Raw genomic sequence first — 20,108 nt, 5'->3', positions numbered from 1 at the left:
AAATTAGGCTTGACTCAGTAGAGGAAGGCACAGCCTTCAGTTTGCAAGAGTTTGATCAAGGCTGATGATGATAACAGGTTTTAGAGAAATGACTTGATGGCATGTAACATGCAAGAGAGGCTGAGAGAAAGTGACCAGCCCCAGATCCCACAGCAATCTCCTATGGCCAAGGATCTTTGATTTCTTAGTGCAACGTTCTAACCCTTAGATGACACTACACACAGTTCTCTCCTCTGTCCTCCCATCCAACCTTATTCCTTATTTACCTGTCCCTATCTGTGCCTAGAACCCGGTTTCTTCCTACTGTATTCTCAATAACTATCACCTCTCCCCCATCTGCCTCTGAACAAATTACTTTAAGGCTTTTTGAGAACTTTTTATAACTGCAGTCAGAAGAGGGCAGTTCCTGTAGAGTTCAGTTGCACAGGGGAATGAATAAAAGAGCTCACCAGGTGAGGGCGGATGTGGCTTTTATAGCCATTTCCTCCTATCCTGCCAATAGTGGGTGGGAGCTGAATTTTTAAGATCCCAGCTGATGAGAATTTTTGCCGAAGGATGCGCAGATCTTTGCTTTTTGTATTCAGTATGGGTGGGAAGAAGAGAAATTGTGGGACCAAGGACTCCTTTTTTTTAAAAAGCTGCCTGTCAATAAACTTGTTGAACTTGCACTTGCACTGAATAGTAAAGAGTCCAGTAGCACCTTTAAGACTAACCAACTTTATTGTAGCATAAGCTTTCGAGAATCACAGCTCTCTTCGTCAGATGCATCTTAAAGGTGCTACTGGACTCTACTATTTTGCAACTACAGACTAACACGGCTAACTCCTCTGGATCTATTGCATTGAATAGCAGCTCAACGTTGTGCTTTTACTTAAAAGGGGGTAAGAGCCAAAACACACGTTAAGAAAAACCTAGGTTCAGCACGTGTTCTCTTACCTCAAGGTTTGCTGGGATCTGTAGGCGTCCTGGGAGCTTAAAGTTTAGCATTTACAGAGCAGCAAAAAAGGAAAGGGAAATACAGGCGCCTGTATTTTAAGCTTTAAGCTTCCAGGACGCCTTTAAGCTTCCAGGACGCTTACAGATCCTTTAAGCTTCCAGGACTTTAAGCTTCCAGGACCCCTACAGATCTTTAAGCTTCCAGGACGCCTACTTTAAGCTTCCAGGACTCCTACAGATCCCGGCAAACCTTGAGGTAAGAGAACACGTGCTGAACCTAGGTTTTTCTTAACGTGTGTTTTGGCTCTCAGACCCATGGGATTTGCATCTGAGTAAACGGATTTAGGATTGCACTGCACATCTGGAACTGCAAATGAGATCCTGTCCTTGTTTGGGACCGGCCAGTCTCCTCACTGAACTCAAGAATGGTCCCTAAATGCGGGACTGCTGGGCTCAGAACCAGATGCCGCGAAGGCATCCCCACCGAGAACAGAAGCTGTCCTGACTGCATTCTCAAAGAGAAACCAAGGACAGCAATACGATCCTATGCGTGCATGTCTACACGGAAGTAAATTGAATTGCGATAGGATGGGGCTTGCTCCCGGGGTATACTGACTAACTAAAGTGTCTGATAAAGGCAGTTTGACTCTCGAAAACTTGCTTGTTGCAATTGTTAAAATGTCCAGAACAATGTTGAGTTCTCTTTGCAAAGGATTTTTCCAGGAGATTCTTCAGCAACCCTTTACTTTAGCCGGCAAAGATTTTAAGCAGACCTGAGCCCTTCACATCCACCCCGGCTCCATCAAGTCGGAGGAAGGCGTTCAAACGCCTGGTAGCTCTAGGAGGATCGGGTTTTGCATTAGTCGATCACATGGTGAGAAGCGGAAACCGAGGAACTAGCCTCCCTAGGAAATGGCAGGACGGAACCCTGCAGCGTTATTAAAAGATCAGGTTTTGCTGCAAACAGGCAGCCGGATGCCATTTATCTTAAAAGATAATCCGTGGAGATTATGAAGCCCATAAAGAAAGAATCGGTGAGAAACGCCGGTGCAGAAAAGCAGAGGAAGAAACGGCTGTGGCAACTGAAACGGGGATCTGCTGCGCCGGGACGCGAGTGATCAAATTTGGTGAGGGTGAGGGTGAGGGTGAGGGTGAGGGTGGGGAGGGTTACCAAGGGCCAGAAAAGCCCCCCTCTCTCCCTCGATCGTGTAGCCTTCTGGCATGTCTATCTTGAGATTTCTGTGACAGCTCAGTGGAACCTCCATGTATCGAGGCAGTCTGCCTTTGATGCTCTCATGGGGGCGGTCAGCGGGGTGGCCTTTGTCTTCATACCATGCCGGTGAGCTTCCAGAGGCCTCTGGCTGTTAGACTCACGATGCTGGACTAGACAGGTACACCTCCATCTGTCTGTTTTTCTGTGTTACCCTTAAATGCCACAAGAGGCTGCAGGGAATCGATTTCACTCTGCTCTGCCTCTTGCATTGCCTTTTTCCATATTCTCTGTCAGACAGTTTCCTGGGCTCTAGCCTTTGCCTTCTGAGGGAAAACACTCATCTCCCCGGACCTGATTCTCCCTGGACCTGATTTCTCTTCAGTCGTCGTCTATTGCTGTATCCATCAGTCTTGCATCCAGTGGCTTGAATTGGCCCACTTATTTGTAATTAAGTCATTGTTTCTTTGCCTCACATAAGCTGAGACCTTGTTGGTTTGTGTATTGCACAAGAGTTGTGTGCAGTTAAGTGCATCCCTGTATGCATAATCTGCATTTCTACTCTGAAGGTTGAGGTTTGGTTACAGCAAGGATATGATGTCAATAAAATGTAGTATTTAGCGTAGGTTGCCTTGACCTGGATGGCTCAGGCTAGCCCAATCTCAGCAGATCTCGCAAGCTAAGCAGGGTCAGCCCTGGTTAGTCCTTGGATGGGAGGCCACCAAGGAAGTCCCAGATTGCTACACAGAGGCAGTGAATGGCAAACCACCTCTGTTAGCCCCTTGACTTGAAACCCCCACAAGGGGTTGCCATAAGTCAGATGTGACTTTAACTGTACTTTACACATAGTGCAGTTTACGTCAAGTCTGTAAATCAGTTCCTATGTCCTTCTAGCCAGATTGCCTGGGATGTGGTCAGAGCCCTGACCCCCAAGTAAGAGAAGTTGTGCTGTTTGTGCAAAGAAATGGTATCCCTCATGCCTTGGGGGTATCAGAGATATGTATGGCTCAGTGATAGAGCACTGGCTTTGCCCACAAAATGTTCTGGGAGAACCAGTGTGATACTGTGGTTAGAGGGGACCCTGGTTCAAATCCCCAGTCTGCATGAAATGCATGGAGTGCCCTTGGACCAGTCCCCCTTCCTCAGCCCAACGTACCTCAAAGGTTTGTTTTAAAAAAGGAGATGGCAAGAGCCTCAGGGATAAGCATATAATACTTGTATACACAAGTTGAACTCTTGACCCTTGAAAGCCTCCAATATGTCGTGTTGGGAAAGGCCTTTCCTTGCCTGAGCTGCATTCAGACATCCGGACCTCTGTGTTTTTCACGGGCCCAAATGCAGCTGCTTGTGCTAACATACTCTCCCGCTTCTTCATCTTGCACACAGATGTTAAGTTCTGCTCTAATCGAGTGGCATTGTACTGTTGTGCCTTTTGCCTCCAGATGCCCTTCTTTGCAACTCCCCTCCCACCTTCTCTCTCAGGGATCTCTATTCCTACTTGTATCTGACGAAGGGAGCTTTGACTCTCAAAAGTTTACACTCAGGAAATCCTCTTGGTCTTTAAGGTGCTACTGGACTTGAATCTTGCTGCTTTACAAACCAGGAAGCTTTCAATCACAGAATATGTGTGAGAGGAAGCAGAAGATGAACACATAAACACAATGATAATCTGTATTTGTCCCTGTCATGGACAACGAGGTGGTTCCACGTCCTATCTGAATGTATTATTAAGGTATTTTTACCCCACTATTCTCCCCAATGGGGATACAGAACAGCTGTTTTTTAAAAACTTTATCCTCACAACACCCCTGTGTGGTAGGTTAGGTTGAGAGTGAGTGACTGAACCAAGGATGTCCAGGAACAGAGTGGAGATTTGAACCTGGTTCCCCTATATTAGTCTGACACTCTAACCGCTATGCTGTGGTGATTCTGACTCTGGAGTGCTGCTGCCAGTTTCTAATACTGGATGGTCAATTGTCCACTTCACCATAAGGCATCTTCATAGGTTCACATGAGAAATCCCATCTGACATCTTTTCTGTTCTCATAGGATGTGAGGGGGGGGAAAGTCTGTTGGTTCTCCGTGGATTTCGGAAAAGAAAATGGAGGCAGCAGAACTTGTTCAGGTATGGTGGTTCTGTGGAACTGCTGACACATTTGTGGTAGAAATAAAGCATGTGTGTGTGAGAGAGAGTGAGAAAGGAATAAAATTGTATTTTTATCTCCAACCAGCACTCCATTCTGGTAGTCTCAAGAACACTGTAATTGTTATTTTCAGATTCTGAGGGGAAATATTGGGTGGGTGAGAAAGGAAAAGGCCTGATTATTCGAAATTGTTTCCATTCAGACGGAGTGGATGTTTCAGTGACTGACATATTAGGATTGTTTCTAAGGTGGCAGCAGCAACTGACTTAAGTCTTACTTGCTTTCCTCTTTTAGGCACAGGTGGCCTTTGAGGATGTAGCCGTATATTTCACAGAAGGGCAGTGGGCTTTGCTGGATCCAAATCAAAGAGCTTTATACCAGGATGTCATGCAGGAGAATTATGAGAATGTGGCTTCCTTAGGTGAGGAGAAGGAAACTGTTTTGTAACTTTTGTCAGTTTGCTGCATCTCCCCTAAGTATTCCCATAAATTTCCTGGCAGATGCCCCTCAGTAACTGACAAATTATCTTCAAGCTTTTTTTTAGTATGAGTCTAATTTTATTTATTTTAAAATTGTTCAATTGTTGCCTTTTGAAAGAAGGTGTATTCCTAGCTGCCTCCTGGATATCACTGTGGTGAGGGGGCAGTGCACATAAATATAGCCTGTTGTTGGGTTAGCTCATAAATGTCACTTCTCCCCTTCCCTTCTTGCATGGATAATAGAGAGACAGCATGGTGAATTGTTTTGAGGGTCAGATTAGGATCCGGAAGACCTGGGTTGGAATCCTCATTCTGCCATAGAAGCTTACTGGGTGAACTTGGGCCACTCTCTCTCTCTCTCTCTCAGCCTAACCTACCTCACAGGGCAGTTGGTTGATGAGAGGATAAAATGGAGGAGGAGAGAATGCAGTTGTAAGGTGCTTCTGAGTCCTCATTGGGTTGAAAAGTGGAGTATAAACAGGGCTTTTTTTCAGCTGGAACACGGTGGAACGGAGTTCCGAAACCTCTTGAAAATGGTCACATGGCTGGTGGCCCCGCCCCCTGATCTCCAGACAGAGGGAAGTTTAGATTGCCCTCCGCGCCGCTGGCACGGAGGGCAATCTAAACTCCCCTCTGTCTGGAGATCAGGGGGTGGGGCCACCAGCCATGTGATCTTTTTTACCAAGGGCGATTTAAACTTTTAAAAATTCCCCCCTTGTTCCATCTGACTCAAAGTGACGTCATTGGTTCTGGGAACATGCATGCACTTTGCGCATGCACATGTGGTACCAGGGGTACCACCTCCCACCAAGAGTTGCCCCATGTGCTGGCGACCCACTGAGTTCCACCACCTCTTTTCCCAGAAAAAAAGCCCTGAGTATAAATATCTAGATAAATAAATGCAGTTAAAGACAAATGCAGGATTAAGGAATCAACAGGAGTTAGTTTCCTCCTTGCTAAGTTCAATTCTGATCCTGTTTAGTAAAAGAAGCATCATTTCATATAAGCTGCATACCTGACTTTGTTCTTCGCAGGTTGCTAGAGATATTATTTAACTCTGATTTTTGGCATGAGAAGAGAGAGGTGTGTCAGTAGTGCGTATGAGCACATTGTGTGGTCACCTGTGACATGCAGAAGCCAAGTTGGTTTGCAGAGAGAAATATAAAACAATAAAAGCCGTTAAATGCTAATAAGAATGAATCTAAACAAAGAGCAACAGGCTGGAATTAAACACTGAGGGACAGTATCCCTAGGGTAAAGCAACTCCACTTCATTGAGAGAGAGAGAGAGAGAGAGAGAGATCCCCAAAGCACAGGAGAGAACAATAGCCAGAATTCTTGAATGTGATGGCCTGGTAATACGTAGCAAAGCTGGCATAAAGTGCACAACCATGAGACTCTGCTGGAGACACAATCAGTTGTGTTAAGATTGTCACATCATTGGTGTGTATTTAATATGGGATGGTGAGTTCATATCAGTGAGGGAGAAGACAGATCTGTGGTATGGTAACATGACAAGCATAGTGGCTAAAGGCCCAACTGAAATAAGGAGCTTGCTGCTAAAATTCACACCAGTGTGTCTTCCAGCACTTCACAAACGATATTAGGGATATGTAACACCTGCTATCTGAGGTTCCCTGCAACTATTACACATTGCCAGAGGCTCTTCTTTGCCTACTGAGTTGGTTTACTTGGCAACAATCTTTCCTCCCTGATTTAAAAGCCTAGAGAACACTTATGGTTGAAGCTGAGGTTTTTGAAATGGCCCATTGATAAGAAGAGCCCTGCTAGATCTGGCCGGTGGTACATCTAGCCCAGCATCCTGTATCACACTGCAACCAGCTGGTTGTCATGGACGCCTAACAAGTGGGGGACAGAGGCTGAGGCCTTCCCCTGATGCTGCCTCCTAGGATTTAGTTATCGTGGCTCGTAGCCTTTGAGGTACGTCTCCTCCATGAATCTGTCTAATCCCTTTTCAAAAGCCATCTGTGCTTGTGGCTATCACTACTTCCTCTCATAGTGGATTCTACTGTTGAATTACTTGTAGACTAAAGAAGTATGATGGAGGTTTTCTGATAATGGCAGTGATTACTTCATTATGTTTTCTGTGAGGATTTATGTGACTGCTGTAATGATCATTTAGAGGGAGCAAACACGTTGCCTTTCATAGCTGGTGAAGATGACGGCATAGGCCCAGCATGTAGATAACAAAGAGGAGGGAATAATGTACTCAGGGAAGTAAAATTTTCCCTCCCCAGAGAGTTACCCTGTGAAAAGCACAACAAATGGCAATCAATAGGCCTTTTCTAACAGGAAATGTTGATCAGCTGGAAATAACCTCTGTAGTCAGTTAGTCTTGCCCATTAGTTCTGTTTCACTTTCTTCTGCGTACTGAATATTTCTAAGCCAGATGGTGGAACTGGAAAGGTTATGCCCTTTTTGAGGAAGACACACTTTTAGGTGCTTGTTCGTTTTGAGTTCTATCCTTCTTAAAATTTCATGCATATGAAGCTTTTCTAGAACTTCCTGTTTGGCCTCAGCAAATTGTCTCGACTTTGCATTTATTCAGGCTTTTTCAAGGAAACAAGCTGTGTTTATTTATATTTTCTTTAATGTTTATTTGGGGGTTCTTACCTGCTGTCCCCTCCAGTGGGGACAAAAACACACCCACTGTGACTCACTCAAGGCCACAGCCTGTGAGCCATAGCCCTTTTGGCTCTTGCTCTTCAGCTTATACCTCTGACTACACCCAAGCTTTATTCTTGGAACAGGAAGAAAAAAAGAAAGCTTAGCCTAGCTCTAATGGCAAATTCCTGCATTTTCCGTTTGTACAGTGCAATAGCTTATGCACATTTTCCCAGTGGTTTTCATGGAGATGCAGCAATCCTGATATTACATTTTCCTTGCCTCTGGTTTTCTTTTGCTCTGGAGCAGGGTTTCCTGTTCTCGAACCTGACTTGATCTCCCGGCTTCAACGAGGGGAAGAGCCATGGATTTCGGATCAGCCAGGCTTGGAGGGAAATGTCATCCCGTCAGATTACAATTCAGGTGAGACAAGAGCAAGAAAAACGGCTTGTAGCAAGCAAACTGGTAACACCCACGTTTACACAGGAATCCAACCTTATTATTATCAATTGATTAATTTTATGATATGCTGGTCTCTATAAGGAATATACTCAAAACTTGATACAAGTAATAAAATCAACAGTGAAATATATGGATAGTCAGAATGTCATCCATCACCATGTTGGGTTGCATGTAGGTGAGGAAACATGTCCAATATTATTCTTCTGGCCAGGGTTTCCTGATGTGATTATAAAGCTAGAAGAAGAGGAAGAACCATGTACCCTGGAAATCCATGAAGAAAACAACGCCTTCTCAGGTACCTCCTTAGGTGAGTTCTACTCATTCAAAGCACAGAGTTAATTTATTTCACAACGCGTTATTCATTTCTGTTTACAAATTCACACACACGTCACCTCTCCTGTAACTTCAAAGATTTTCAGAGAGAGTGGGTTGGATCCAGCTGACATTTCCACTGGTGAAAAAGGAAGGGGGAATTCCCTTTTACCACCAAAAAGGCTGAGCTAGGGATCATGGGAGCTGCATGAGGAAATGCCTTGTGTGACAGGGGCTGTAATGGAACTGGGGAAGACTGAGAGAAAAGCTGGCTGGATCTACGGCTGCCAGTTCCCCGGTGGGGGCAGGGGAATCCCCTGCTTCCAGCTTCAGCCTCCCCCCCCTCCACATTCACCTAGCTAGTGGGGGGAAAGACATGAGGAATGAGCCTGGGAGCTCCAGGGTACGTTCCTTCTTTGTTGCGCTGAGAATGGTATCATTCCCGGCGTGATAAAGGAAGTGAAGGCCCCTGCTTGGGACCATTTTGCTTAAAATTGACTGATTTTAAGCAAAAAAAAAGCCCCATGCAGGAGCCTTCACTTTCTTTATCAAGGAAGGTTCCAGAGTGTGCATGTGGACTCTGGGAGTGCCCCCCCAACCCTGTCCCCCGGTTTTAAGGCTGGGGGACCTGGCAACACTCATTGGATCTAACCACATATGAGAAGCTAGGAGAAAGATTTTTGTTTACTCCCCTGACTGAGTTACATAATCACTTCATTTTTACGGAATCAAGCCACACTCTACCCTTCACAAAAACCATTTATTTGCTATAACGGGGTTATTGTGCCTCTTATACCTTGTACGGAGTCCATAGTGTCTGATTTTGTCGAAGGCTTAATCATCTCTGTTTCTAAACCTTTTACCACTACACTGCTTGCATTCTGTAGAGCTTGAAACTATAAGCAATTTTAGACATGGAACAAGGTAGGAATTTGCATTGGGTTCAGAGAACAAGAAACAATGTGCAACATATATAAAATTCCTTCCAACAAAGAATGTTTCTTTCCCTTTGGTTCAGGATTTAAAACTCTTGGCATGCAAAGAAATGGGTCGAGTGTGGCTTGACATACAGTGTGTTAAATATATTTGCACAGTGTGGTTAATATGGACGACAGAGGAGGGAATACCTTATTAACACTCTGCCCCCAATTGCATACCCTGCCCACAGTTGCATACCATTTACTTGTTCAATTTGAGTTTCCTCTATAAGTGATATGTCTCTTGTGTCAGAATTTGCCAGTCTAGCTGGATCCTTTGATTGTGCACACAGAAGGTACTTGAGGTGGCTGATCTTTCCCCATCTTCCCTTTTCCACTGGAATCCTGTGTCATTCCCATGGTCAAAATACCACCAAGCTAGGGGGAAGGAGCGTTGCAGTGAATCATAGAATCATAGAGTTGGAAGGGGCCATACAGACCATCTAGTCCAACCCCCTGCCCAGTGCAGGATCAGCCTAAAGCATCGCAGACAAATATTCATCCAGCCTCTTCTTGAAAACTGTCAGTGAAGGGGAGCTCACCACCTCCCTAGGCAGCTGAATCCACTTTTGAACTACTCTGACCGTGAAAAAGTTCTTCCTAATATCCAGCCGGTACCTTTGTGCATGTAATTTAAGCCCATTGTTTCGGGTCCTACCCTCTGCTGCCAACTGGAACAGCTCCCTGCCCTCCTCCAAATGACAGCCTTTCAAATACTTAAAGAGAGCAATCATATCCCCCCGCAATCTCCTTCAAATTAAACATTCCCAAGGCCCTCAGTCTTTCCTCATAGGGCTCTGTCTCCAGACCCCTGATCATCCTCGTCACTCTCCTCTGCACCCTCTCGATTTTGTCCACATCCTTTTTGAAGTGAGGCCTCCAAGCTAGAATCAGATGGAATCTCCCCTAAAGTACACTTGGGCCAGTGGAATTCTTGCTCTGTCGCTCTTCCTCTGCCAAGCCTTCTGGTGATTCTAAAATGAGGTAGGGGTGATTTTTCCCAGTTCTCTTCACTACAGCCTGCCACAACCAGTGGCTTTTCCCTAGGAGAATCACCCCAACCCCCAAAATAACTTTTTGAAGGTTGCACAGGACTGCTGAGGAAAGATCCACAACTGTGAGCACCTTCCACCAGCCTAACCATAGAAGGCAACACAATGTGTACAAACTAGAGAAGGTTATGTATTGCAAAGTAAATTAATATGGGGAAAGGCATTGTTTGTACTACTGTAATTTGTACAATGTACATTCCAAAATAATGTTCAGCTATCTGTACTATTCTCCTTGGTTTGATACTCACATTCATTTTTTTACTTTCTTAAAGTTATTTGTATCTTTTTATGCAACCGCGGGCTTGGATCCAATAGAGCATTTTCACAGATGGAAAGATTTCCATCTACAGAGCACAATTTTCTTCCCAACCTCTTTCCTGCAGCAGTTGAAAATGCTCTCAACATCATTTTGAGGGTGTTTTGTGGGGAGGATGAGAAAATCATGCTCTAAAGAAGGAATCCATGCGGAAATGCTCTGTTGGATCCAACCTACTTTTTCTGTAATAAAACCCCCTAAAGTTCTTCCAACTAAGCATGTTCCAAGACTGAGAAGGGGGGAATCCTGCATACAGAGGAAAGAAATAGTCTCTAGACACAATGTATTTCACATGCTGGATTCAGTCTCATTATATCTTCCTGTTTTGTCCCTAAACAGGACTTTATATGTTCAAACCTACCTTCATGTCACAATTTTTGCACGGGGAAGAGTTATGGATTCCAGAACAGCGGCTTTTGGAAGAAAACAGAACTTTACCAGATCACAGTTTAGGGAGGGAAGGCAAAGGTCTACTCATGGGAAAATGTGTAGTGTGTTTCCTAATAGGATTTGGCCTGGGACTTTCTCCTCTATTGATTCCACACTCAGTGGAGAAAGCAGGGTAAAAATATCCCAATAAATAAATAAATAGGATCTGCTGCTACTGCTCCAGTTGACCACAGCTGCTTATCCACTCCTGTCTCTTTTGTGATCAGAGATTTCTGATGCAGTGATCAAAGTGGAAAAAGAAGAAGAGCTTTGGGTTCCAGTTGGTCCTGTCTCCAGGGAAAGCAAGCCTTCTCCAGGTGAGCAATGTGTCCAGATAAGAAATTATTCAGCAGTTGTTTCCACGGTCACATATGCAGGGCCAGTGCCAGGGTTTCTGGCGCCTGAGGCGAGATACCTACTTGCGCGGCTGCCCCTCCCTTCCCGCTAACCGATTTTAAAAAACAGAAGTAATGTAGGAAGAATGAAAAGCACAAAACTTGAATCTTTTTACATTTTTAATTTAATTTTTATTTCTTAATTTAAATTTTAATTTTTAAGTAAGTGTGAGAATAACAATCTTTGTTTTTCTTACTGTCAGCCAAAAATCTATGTTGTGAGCAGAAACAGCGACTTGCATTGAAGTTTTGAGCACACCTCCTTTTTTGTGTGTGTGTGTGTTAAAAAGTTTCCCTCTCTCTTTCTTCCCACCTCTCTCTGAACCCAGAGACTCTTGGCAGTCTAAGGAGGGCTTCTCTTACAGGGCCTGCTTGGAGGAGAGAGATGTTTGGAAGGGGGACTGAGCTGATGCCTTCTCTTTCCTGCCCTGCACATATGTCACTTGCTTTTCCTTCAGGGACCACTGTGCGATGGCTCACTTTACTTTTGTATTGATATCATGTGATATTTTGCATTCTGTATTGTTTATACCTTTGTTACAGAGTTAGATTACAAGTGCAGTTGGAGCACGTGTTCTAATACCAACTTAAAACAGTTCCCCGTGTCTTTATAGTTTGGACTTAACTATACTAATTTCAAAACTGGTAACTCCTCGACAATCTAAAGGACATATTTTAAAATATTATTTTATCTAAAACTGGACACAGGAGAACAGTAAGTACCAAAAAGCTAATTGTACAAAACGGGAAAAAAATGTGAAAGGATAAGTTCAAATTTGCTATTCCAAAAAATAATAAATTATATTCCTCTTTCAGTGAATTTATCAGTACAGTAGGAAGAGTTTCTTACAGTGCAATCCTCAGCAGAGGGACACCCTTCTGAGTCCATTGGAGTAAATGTGCTCAGAAAGGCACTGTTTTGGTCGACACTGCCAGTTTCGCATTCTCATTCAATACATATTTTCTTGAAAAAAATAGAGGTCTTGTCCCTTCCATTTTCTGCACTTGTGCATATGAGAATATTTGTCCAGTGTCCAGACTGTGAACTTTACAAAGCTGAATGATACTCAGATATGATGCATCCTTCTGTTGTTTATAGTGCGGAAAAAACCAACATCAGAAGTGAAAAACCTGGACTCGTATCTTTTAAAACTTTATACCAGACAGGATGACTAAAGCGTATTTTTAGATTATTTTGTTCCACCCTCCTCTCTTGAAACCAGATTAAGAATGCAATCCTAAGAAGAGCTGCCGTTTTCTAAGGGTGTAACTATTGAGGATTGTTGTCGATTGTCTATTTCAGTTTAAGATATGAAGCCAGGATGGCATTATCAGGGTTATGCCAATCCTTTATGGCAGCTATTTTAGCACATATATGATAAAGTTTAAATATTGGGAAACGCACTCACTCACTCACTCAATCGCTGGATAGAAGAGAATTGTTTTGTTACCTATAGTGGTCGAACTAACCAAATGAATTTCAGTATCATTTCCCCCCATGCTTTTAGAGTTAAATGGCTAATCCTGTAGTCTGTCAGTGGAAAGTGTTTTCTTATGTTCTTCTCCCCACAGCAGTTCCATCCAACCCTAGGAAAGTTGATTCTTGGAGTTGGATACACCTGCTTGGATCAGGAGGACTTGCAATAGAGAGGGAGGAAGCTCCCTACCTGCCTCTTCCTTGCCTCTCCCTCTGTTAACTGGTATTCTATAACCACTCAACAGTTCTCCCTTGCAAGAGGGGAATCTTTTCTAGCCGCTCTGAGAGTGTGCCTCCAAGAAGAAGAAAAAAGGAATCAAACAACTAATTCAGAGAATTATAGAATTTATTTAGAATAAATCTCTTTAAAAATTATAGCACAAGACTCTAAGGAACCAAACTGTAACATAAGGGAAAACATGTAGTGCATAAAGTAAAATTCTAGAACTTAACTTTATTTCTAACAATACTAGTCCAACAGAAGCAAAAGTAATAACATTTGAAATAAGTCATCCTACAATATAATATCTCACCAATCCAGGAGATCTGTATTGCAAAGAGAGATGTTAATCTTTCTGGGTGGGGCACCTGAAAGCCAGAGTGACGTGGAGAGGGGAGCAGTCTTCCCCCTCTCCTGTGTTTTTTTTCTCAGCTCTGCATCCATCTTTCATACCCTCTTGGGCGAGTCTGCCCACCTCTCTCATCCAATCGGATCCCTGGAATTTATCTTATCTTTGGCAAGGAAAGTCCCATAATCAGTAAAATTCTGCAAAACAATTGTGACCTTACTGAATTTCCTTTGTTCTGGGAGTTGGCTCGCCCATGGTTACATAACTTTCCCTTTACCCAGAACTATTCCTCCCTCTTGGATCGCTTTAACTCATCTTGGAATTTCCCAAAACATATCACTATCAATCCTCTGGGTTATTTTGACCTATTCCCTGAGCCAACTATGTTTCCATTGCCACATCTCAAACCTTGTCCCTTAAATGAATAACATCTGTTAACTTAAGAGTGTGACAACAAGTGACTTTCTTCACGTGGAGAACACTAAATTTTTCTCACAAGGTTACCTGGGAAGTGAAGTCCGAGTGGTCCTTCCCCGCTCTGTTAGAATTGCTGCCTGAAGAGCCACAAGAGGGCTTCGTTTGGGGGCCGGCAGCTGCTTCTTTCTCCCAGGGCGTCCTGTGGGCTGCCTGCTCCCGGGGAGCTGCTCTGGAGAAAGCGGCCACATCGGTGAAGCTTCAGCTGCAGCGACAGTGGAAGGATCTGCTGCAGATTCTTCCACTGTCACTGCGGCTGAAGCTTCACTGCTGCTGCAGCTTCCAGAGCAGCTCCTTGGGAGCAGGCAGCCTGCAGGACGCCCTGGGAGAAAGTAGCAGCTGCCAGAAGAAGATGGGACTTGAAACGAGCCTGTAAATAGATGAGCTGGCATAGCTCATAGCCAGCAGCTTGAAGTGCTGCCTTTATCTTCACCCTTGGAGGAGGACGAGCGGCTTGCCTACACTGTGTGACAGCCACTAGGTTCTTGGAGCAATTGAAGAGATATAAACTGAGAGAATCCTAATAACAGGACTATTTAATGATATGTGTATAATATATCCATATTGGGAACGGGATTGAGTGATTGATTGTATATACGAATCGGAATTTGTCCATGTGAAATAGAAGATTGAAATTGACATTCTATGTATGTTTCACAGGGTGTTTCATTGTAATCCTAATCTCCTTGAGCTTTGGCTTCTTTGTTAACAGTCATATCAGGAGGTTTCCCTCTTTAGTATTTTTTATCTTCTCCCTCTTCTTGTCTGACTTTGCCATCTTAACCTTACCGTATTTACTTGAAAGGAAGATGACCTGAATATAAGATGACACTCCCCAAAAACCTTATACACAAAAAGATTATTGGACATAACTGTTACTTGTATGCAAATTTAAGATATCCCCCTTCTTTTGATGTCATAACTGGAAAAAAAGGCCTAGTCTTGCCTTTGAGTAAGTAAGTTCTCATCCTGCTGTTATATCACTGTTCACATTTTTGTCAGGAATCCATTCTGTCCTAATTTTTTGTTTTGTTCTTAATTCAAAGGACTTGTAAAAGGTGAAGAGAATCTTCTGTCAAAAGATCTAAAGCAAGTTGAATGCAATGGGATGTCATTTGGAATTGTCAAAGAGAGAAGCTTCCATTGCCTCAGAAAGGGAGATACCTATGAGAGTCTGTTCTGTACAAAGGGGCAGGAGGGAATCCACGAGAGAAAGAGACCAGGAAAAATGTTACCTGAGACAAGTGATACTGAAGTCAGTGAAGTTGAAATACAGAAGAGGATCAAAGAGTCTCTCCTTATTATACATGAGAGAAGGCATGCAGGAGAAAAACCATATAAGTGTGTTGATTGTGGGAAAAGCTTCAATCAAAGAACAACTCTCATTAATCATGAAAGAATTCATTCAGGAGAGAAGCCGTATCAGTGTTCCATTTGTGGGAAAAGCTTTAGCCAGTCAGCAAACCTAACTAAACATAAAATAATTCATACAGGTGAGAAACCATATACCTGCTCAGTTTGTGGGAAAAGCTTCAGTCAAAGGTCCTACCTTATTAGCCATGAAGGAAGCCATACAGGAGTAAAACCATTTTCATGCTCAGTTTGTGGGAAAAGCTACTACTGGAGATCACTTCTTATCGAACATGAGAGAATCCATACAGGACCTAAACCGTATACATGTTTAGACTGTGGCAAGAGCTTTAATTGGAGAAATCACCTGTTTATTCATAGAAGGAACCATACAGGAGAGAAACCATATAAATGTTCCCAGTGTGGAAAGAGCTTCAGTCAGAGTTCAGCCCTTTTTGCACATGAGAGAACCCACTCAGAAGAGAAACCACATCAGTGCTCAATCTGTGGTAAACGCTTCAAAGGACGATCAAACCTTCTTATTCATGAAGGAAGCCATGCAGGAATAAAACCATATACCTGCTCACTCTGTGGAAAAAGTTTCAGTCAAAGATCAAACCTTATTACCCATGAGGGAACCCACACAGGAGAAAAACTATACCCATGTTCAATTTGTGGGAAAAGCTTCAGCCAAAGAACAAACTTGATTAGTCATGAAAGGATACACACAAAAGAAAAACCATATCCGTGTTCAATTTGTGGGGAAAGCTTCAATCAGAAATCAAACCTGATCAGTCATGAAAGGATCCACACGAAAGAAAAACCATATGCATGTTCAGTGTGTGGGAAGAGCTTCAATCAAAGATCAAACCTTATAACACATGGAAAAACACACACAGCAGAGAAACCATATATGTGCTTCATCTGTGGTAGAAGTTTCAAACACAGATCAAGCCTTGTTAGTCATAAGCGAATCCACACAGAAGAAAAACCGTATGTTTGCACTGTCTGTGGTAAAAGTTTCAGTCAGCAGTCAGGGCTGATAACACATGGCAGAACCCACACTGAAGAAAAGCCATATACGTGTTCAATCTGTGGTAAATTTTTCAGACAGAGATCAGGTCTGATTACACATGAGGGAATGCACAATGGAGAAAAACCTTATGTGTGCTTAATCTGCAGGAAACCATTTGGGCAAAGATCAAGGCTTCTTAGTCATGAGAGAATCCACACAGATGAAAAACCATACAGATGCTCAGTCTGTGGTAAAAGCTTCAAGCAGAGATCCAACCTCACTACTCATGAGAGAACTCACACAGGGGAAAAACCGTATGCATGTTCAATCTGTGGAAAGAGTTTCAGTCAAAGAGCAACTCATCTTAGGCATGAAAAAATCCATACAGAAGAAAAACCTCATACATGCACAGTCTGTGGTAAAAGCTTCAGTCGTAAAACAAATCTTTTTACTCATGAGCGAATCCATTCTGGAGAGAAGCCGTATAAATGCTTTGAATGTGGAAAGCACTTCAGTGACAGTTCTAGCTTGATTACACATAGGAGAACCCATACAGGGGAGAAACTGTGTAAATGCATCAGCTGTGACAAAAGCTTTACTAAAAGATCACAGCTACTTACTCATGAAAGAACCCATACTGGGGAGAAGCCCTATAAATGTTCATTCTGTGGTAAAAGCTTCACACAGACATCAAACCTTAATAGACATGAGAAGACCCACACTGGGGAGAAACCATATTCATGCTCCAACTGTGGTGAAAGCAGTGCTTTTTTTCTAAAAAAATGTTTAAGGGTACTCTCAGTTTGACACAAGAAAATTACCATTACCAAATCGGAAAAAAAAATGCAGTCAATGGACAAAATTACTAAGAACATGCATTACCTCATATTACACAGCTCACAATAACTTCCAGATTGGCATGAAGTTGTGTTCCCTAACATCTTCCCGATTCCTCTGCTTGCTTTTGGCATCCATCGCCAGATGTTGTCCTTTCAAAAACCATGAATTTACATACACTGAAGGCTTAAACAAACTCAAAGGGGGGCCTACCAATTTTATAAACATTAAGTTTGCTACAGTGCTTAAAATGCAATGAAGCTCTTGTTGGAGTCACTATTAAATTGCATTTAAAAGAGGCATAAGAGATGATGGAACCTTCTTTTCTGAAAGATACTCTCAAAAACTCCTTAGGATTTGTCTATCGGGAAGTCCAAATCTTTCACACAAGTTCATTTTTTCTGTTTCACCAAAGGTTAAAGGAGGATTATCTGGCCAAATTTTACAATCCAGCACCTTGGCCCATTGTGGAATTTCAGCATCTTCTCTTGCTAAAAGTCAGCTCTCCATATGGGCTTTCAGACTGTCATAGAGTTTTACTGGATCAATACGATTTCCCTGTCGCTGTCTTGCCCCGTTTTCCAGTGAAACTCCTCTAAGTCCAAACTTTTTTCTGCTTTTAAGGCTTCCAGCTAATGTCCCATGTTTGTCTTCCTTTCATCTAACAATTTAAGTTGATTGGTTATTTTTATGTGAGCAGAGTAAAGTGTGATACCATGTGCTTGCAATTCTGTACTAAGTTCTGCTAATTCTTGAAGAACATCACACATCAAGGCAAGATCTAAAATGAAACTGATATTGGCGATTTTTCGTAACAGTCCTTCATACAAGCTTCGCTCAGTTCTGTCTCCATTGTCATCTACTTTAGCACTTTTGAAATGGGCAACCAAAGCCTCAAAATTTCGCCATACAGCAGAAACACTTCTAAAACTGGAAGCAACCCATCTAGTATCTAAAATCCTCCCAATTCTTAAAATTTCACTGTCAAGCTGTTCCGCATGACATTTTAATTCCCTTGCATTTTTAGGGGACTGGTGTACAGGTTATCAATAAACAATTTGAAGTGGTTTACTTGTGATGGGAAGTCTTTGTTAATTACATCTGACACAGAAAGTTCTAATCTGTGATTAGCACAATGCCAAAATAAAATTTTGGGAAACTGACTTTTAAGTAGTGTCACTACACGTTTCTTTTGGCCAAGCATTACTGCAGCCCCATCAGTTGCAATTGCCAAGAAATTTTCTTTCAGAAAATCATCATGAAAACCAAGTTCCCTTAAACGGGTCATCAGCGACTTGAGTATTCCTTCAGCAGTGACATCTTTAAGTTCAATTATATCAAGGAACAGGTTGGTAGGCTCATTCATGTCTGGAAATGTGGTTCTTACGTAAATAATGAGCGAGGACAACTGACTTATTGTAGTGCTTTCGTCTATAAGGAGGGCGATTTAATTATTCGACTCTATTATGTTCTTAATGACAGTGCTTTTCATTTCCACTTTAATGCATGCGTTAGTCGAATGTAAAATACGGCCCATATTGATTCCATCCAGCTCTTGCACATCAATTTCTGCCTCAAAATCATGAAACGTTTGATTCCTTTTAACTACTTTGTATGCTGTTCTAAATATATTGGCGGTTACTTCCTTTTCATTTTTGAAAGCTTTGGTGCATACAGTTTCCAAAGATTTAGTTTTTGCAGAGCTGCCTGATGAGCTGAACTTTGTTTGAAAATTTTCTATCGGAGAGAAAGCATCTGATCTGATTTATCCTCACCTTTTGCACTAATTAATGCTGAAGCCCATTGTTGAGAAATGTTCATGCCTTGCATTTTATGGTCTGGTCCCAAAGCAACAACTTCTTTGCAAGCTCTGCAGCCAAGTTTTTTTTAATTTTTAACCACTAACCAGTCGTATTTATTGCAGAATTCATTTTTCTTATTAAAATCCCAACATTCAGGAAGATCCTCAGAAGACAGAGCTGTATGCCCACTCTCCATGTGGTCTACAGCAGACGCTATATCAAACAACACCGTTGTCGCATCTTTTGTTTTTAGAGTCATCATTCACTTTATACTTCTTTGCTGGCTATGATGATGTAAAATAGTAATTTTCCTACTCATATTGAAATACTGCCACTTAATGAGGTTATAGGCCAAACTTTCATTAGTAAAACACCACACTGCTTCACAGATTAAACACACACTTCCATCTGAGACTCAGGAAACACCGTGAAAGGAAATGATGTCAGAAGACTGTTGGTGATGAGAATTATGGGTATCAATATTGCCAACCAAGCCCCCCTATAGTGACACATGCGTACAACCAAAGAGTTTCGGTATAGACAAACTCTTTGCACACTTTGCGCAAAGCGTACACAAATACACAAATTGGTCATTGCCATCGGGGGGTAGCAACAAGTCTGACCAATCACCATGCTAGATTCCAACTACCAGAGCTCCAAGTGGCTTAGAGAAGACTTGTTTGTATTTGTCTGCACCCTAATGATCACCAATTATGCCAGTGATCTTGGTGGTGTGTTCGATGCTCAAAGACGTTCCATTTTTTGTAAGTTGAACAGCGCTCCTAGTGAGTTTAAATATAACTAAACATCTTTGTTGCCAACATACGCTACATAAAACTTAACAAATCACATAAATATCCATAATACATTTGGAGTTGGTTTAGCGGGAATTCCAACATTTACAAATTTTTACTTTCTCCCGTTAGATTCACAAAATGTTTCAGTGTACCCATCCCCCCCCCCCCCCCAGAAAAAAGCACTGGGTGAAAGCTTCAGCCACAGAGCAAGCCTTGTTACACATGAAGGAACCCATACAGGAGAAACCCCATATATGTGTTCTGTCTGTAGTAAAAGCTTCAGTCGAAGATCTAGCCTTGTTACTCATGCGAGAACTCATACTGGAGAGAAACCCTATGAATGTTCAGATTGCAGTGAAAGCTTCAATCAGAGAACAAACCTTGTTAGGCACAGGAGAATCCATACGGGAGAGAAACCGTATGCATGTCCAGTCTGTGGAAAAATTTCAGT

The 20,108-nt window shown here is 42.6% G+C and overlaps 1 protein-coding gene across 2 annotated transcripts; it reads left to right on the top strand.

Annotated features, from left to right (window-relative positions):
• The first annotated feature begins 1,447 nt into the window (after positions 1 to 1,447).
• Positions 1,448 to 18,125, top strand: LOC129329072 (zinc finger protein 271-like). Of its 2 annotated transcripts, XM_054978481.1 has the most exons (7): positions 1,448 to 2,063; positions 4,196 to 4,271; positions 4,585 to 4,711; positions 7,703 to 7,816; positions 8,067 to 8,162; positions 11,169 to 11,258; positions 14,903 to 18,125. In XM_054978481.1, exons 2-7 carry the CDS (start codon positions 4,248 to 4,250, stop codon positions 17,026 to 17,028), a joined length of 2,577 nt encoding a protein of 858 aa, XP_054834456.1. In that variant the 5' UTR covers positions 1,448 to 2,063; positions 4,196 to 4,247; the 3' UTR covers positions 17,029 to 18,125. The 2 variants fall into 2 exon arrangements, with proteins under 2 accessions (XP_054834456.1, XP_054834457.1); XM_054978482.1 differs by lacking the exon at positions 4,196 to 4,271.
• The last annotated feature ends 1,983 nt before the right edge of the window (positions 18,126 to 20,108 follow it).

Source organism: Eublepharis macularius, chromosome 4 (genome assembly GCF_028583425.1).
Source record: "Eublepharis macularius isolate TG4126 chromosome 4, MPM_Emac_v1.0, whole genome shotgun sequence".
In the NCBI taxonomy this organism is placed as follows: Eukaryota; Metazoa; Chordata; class Lepidosauria; order Squamata; family Eublepharidae; genus Eublepharis; species Eublepharis macularius.
Note: the sequence above shows the minus strand (reverse complement) of the source record. Positions and strands in the feature narration are given on the sequence as shown.

Coding starts and splice junctions, on each gene's coding strand:
- LOC129329072 (XM_054978481.1), top strand. CDS start 4,248: ATGGAGGCAGCAGAACTTGTTCAG. Junction 4,272..4,584: donor AGGCAGCAGAACTTGTTCAG/GTATGGTGGTTC, acceptor TTCCTCTTTTAG/GCACAGGTGGCCTTTGAGGA. Junction 11,259..14,902: donor GGAAAGCAAGCCTTCTCCAG/GTGAGCAATGTG, acceptor CTTAATTCAAAG/GACTTGTAAAAGGTGAAGAG.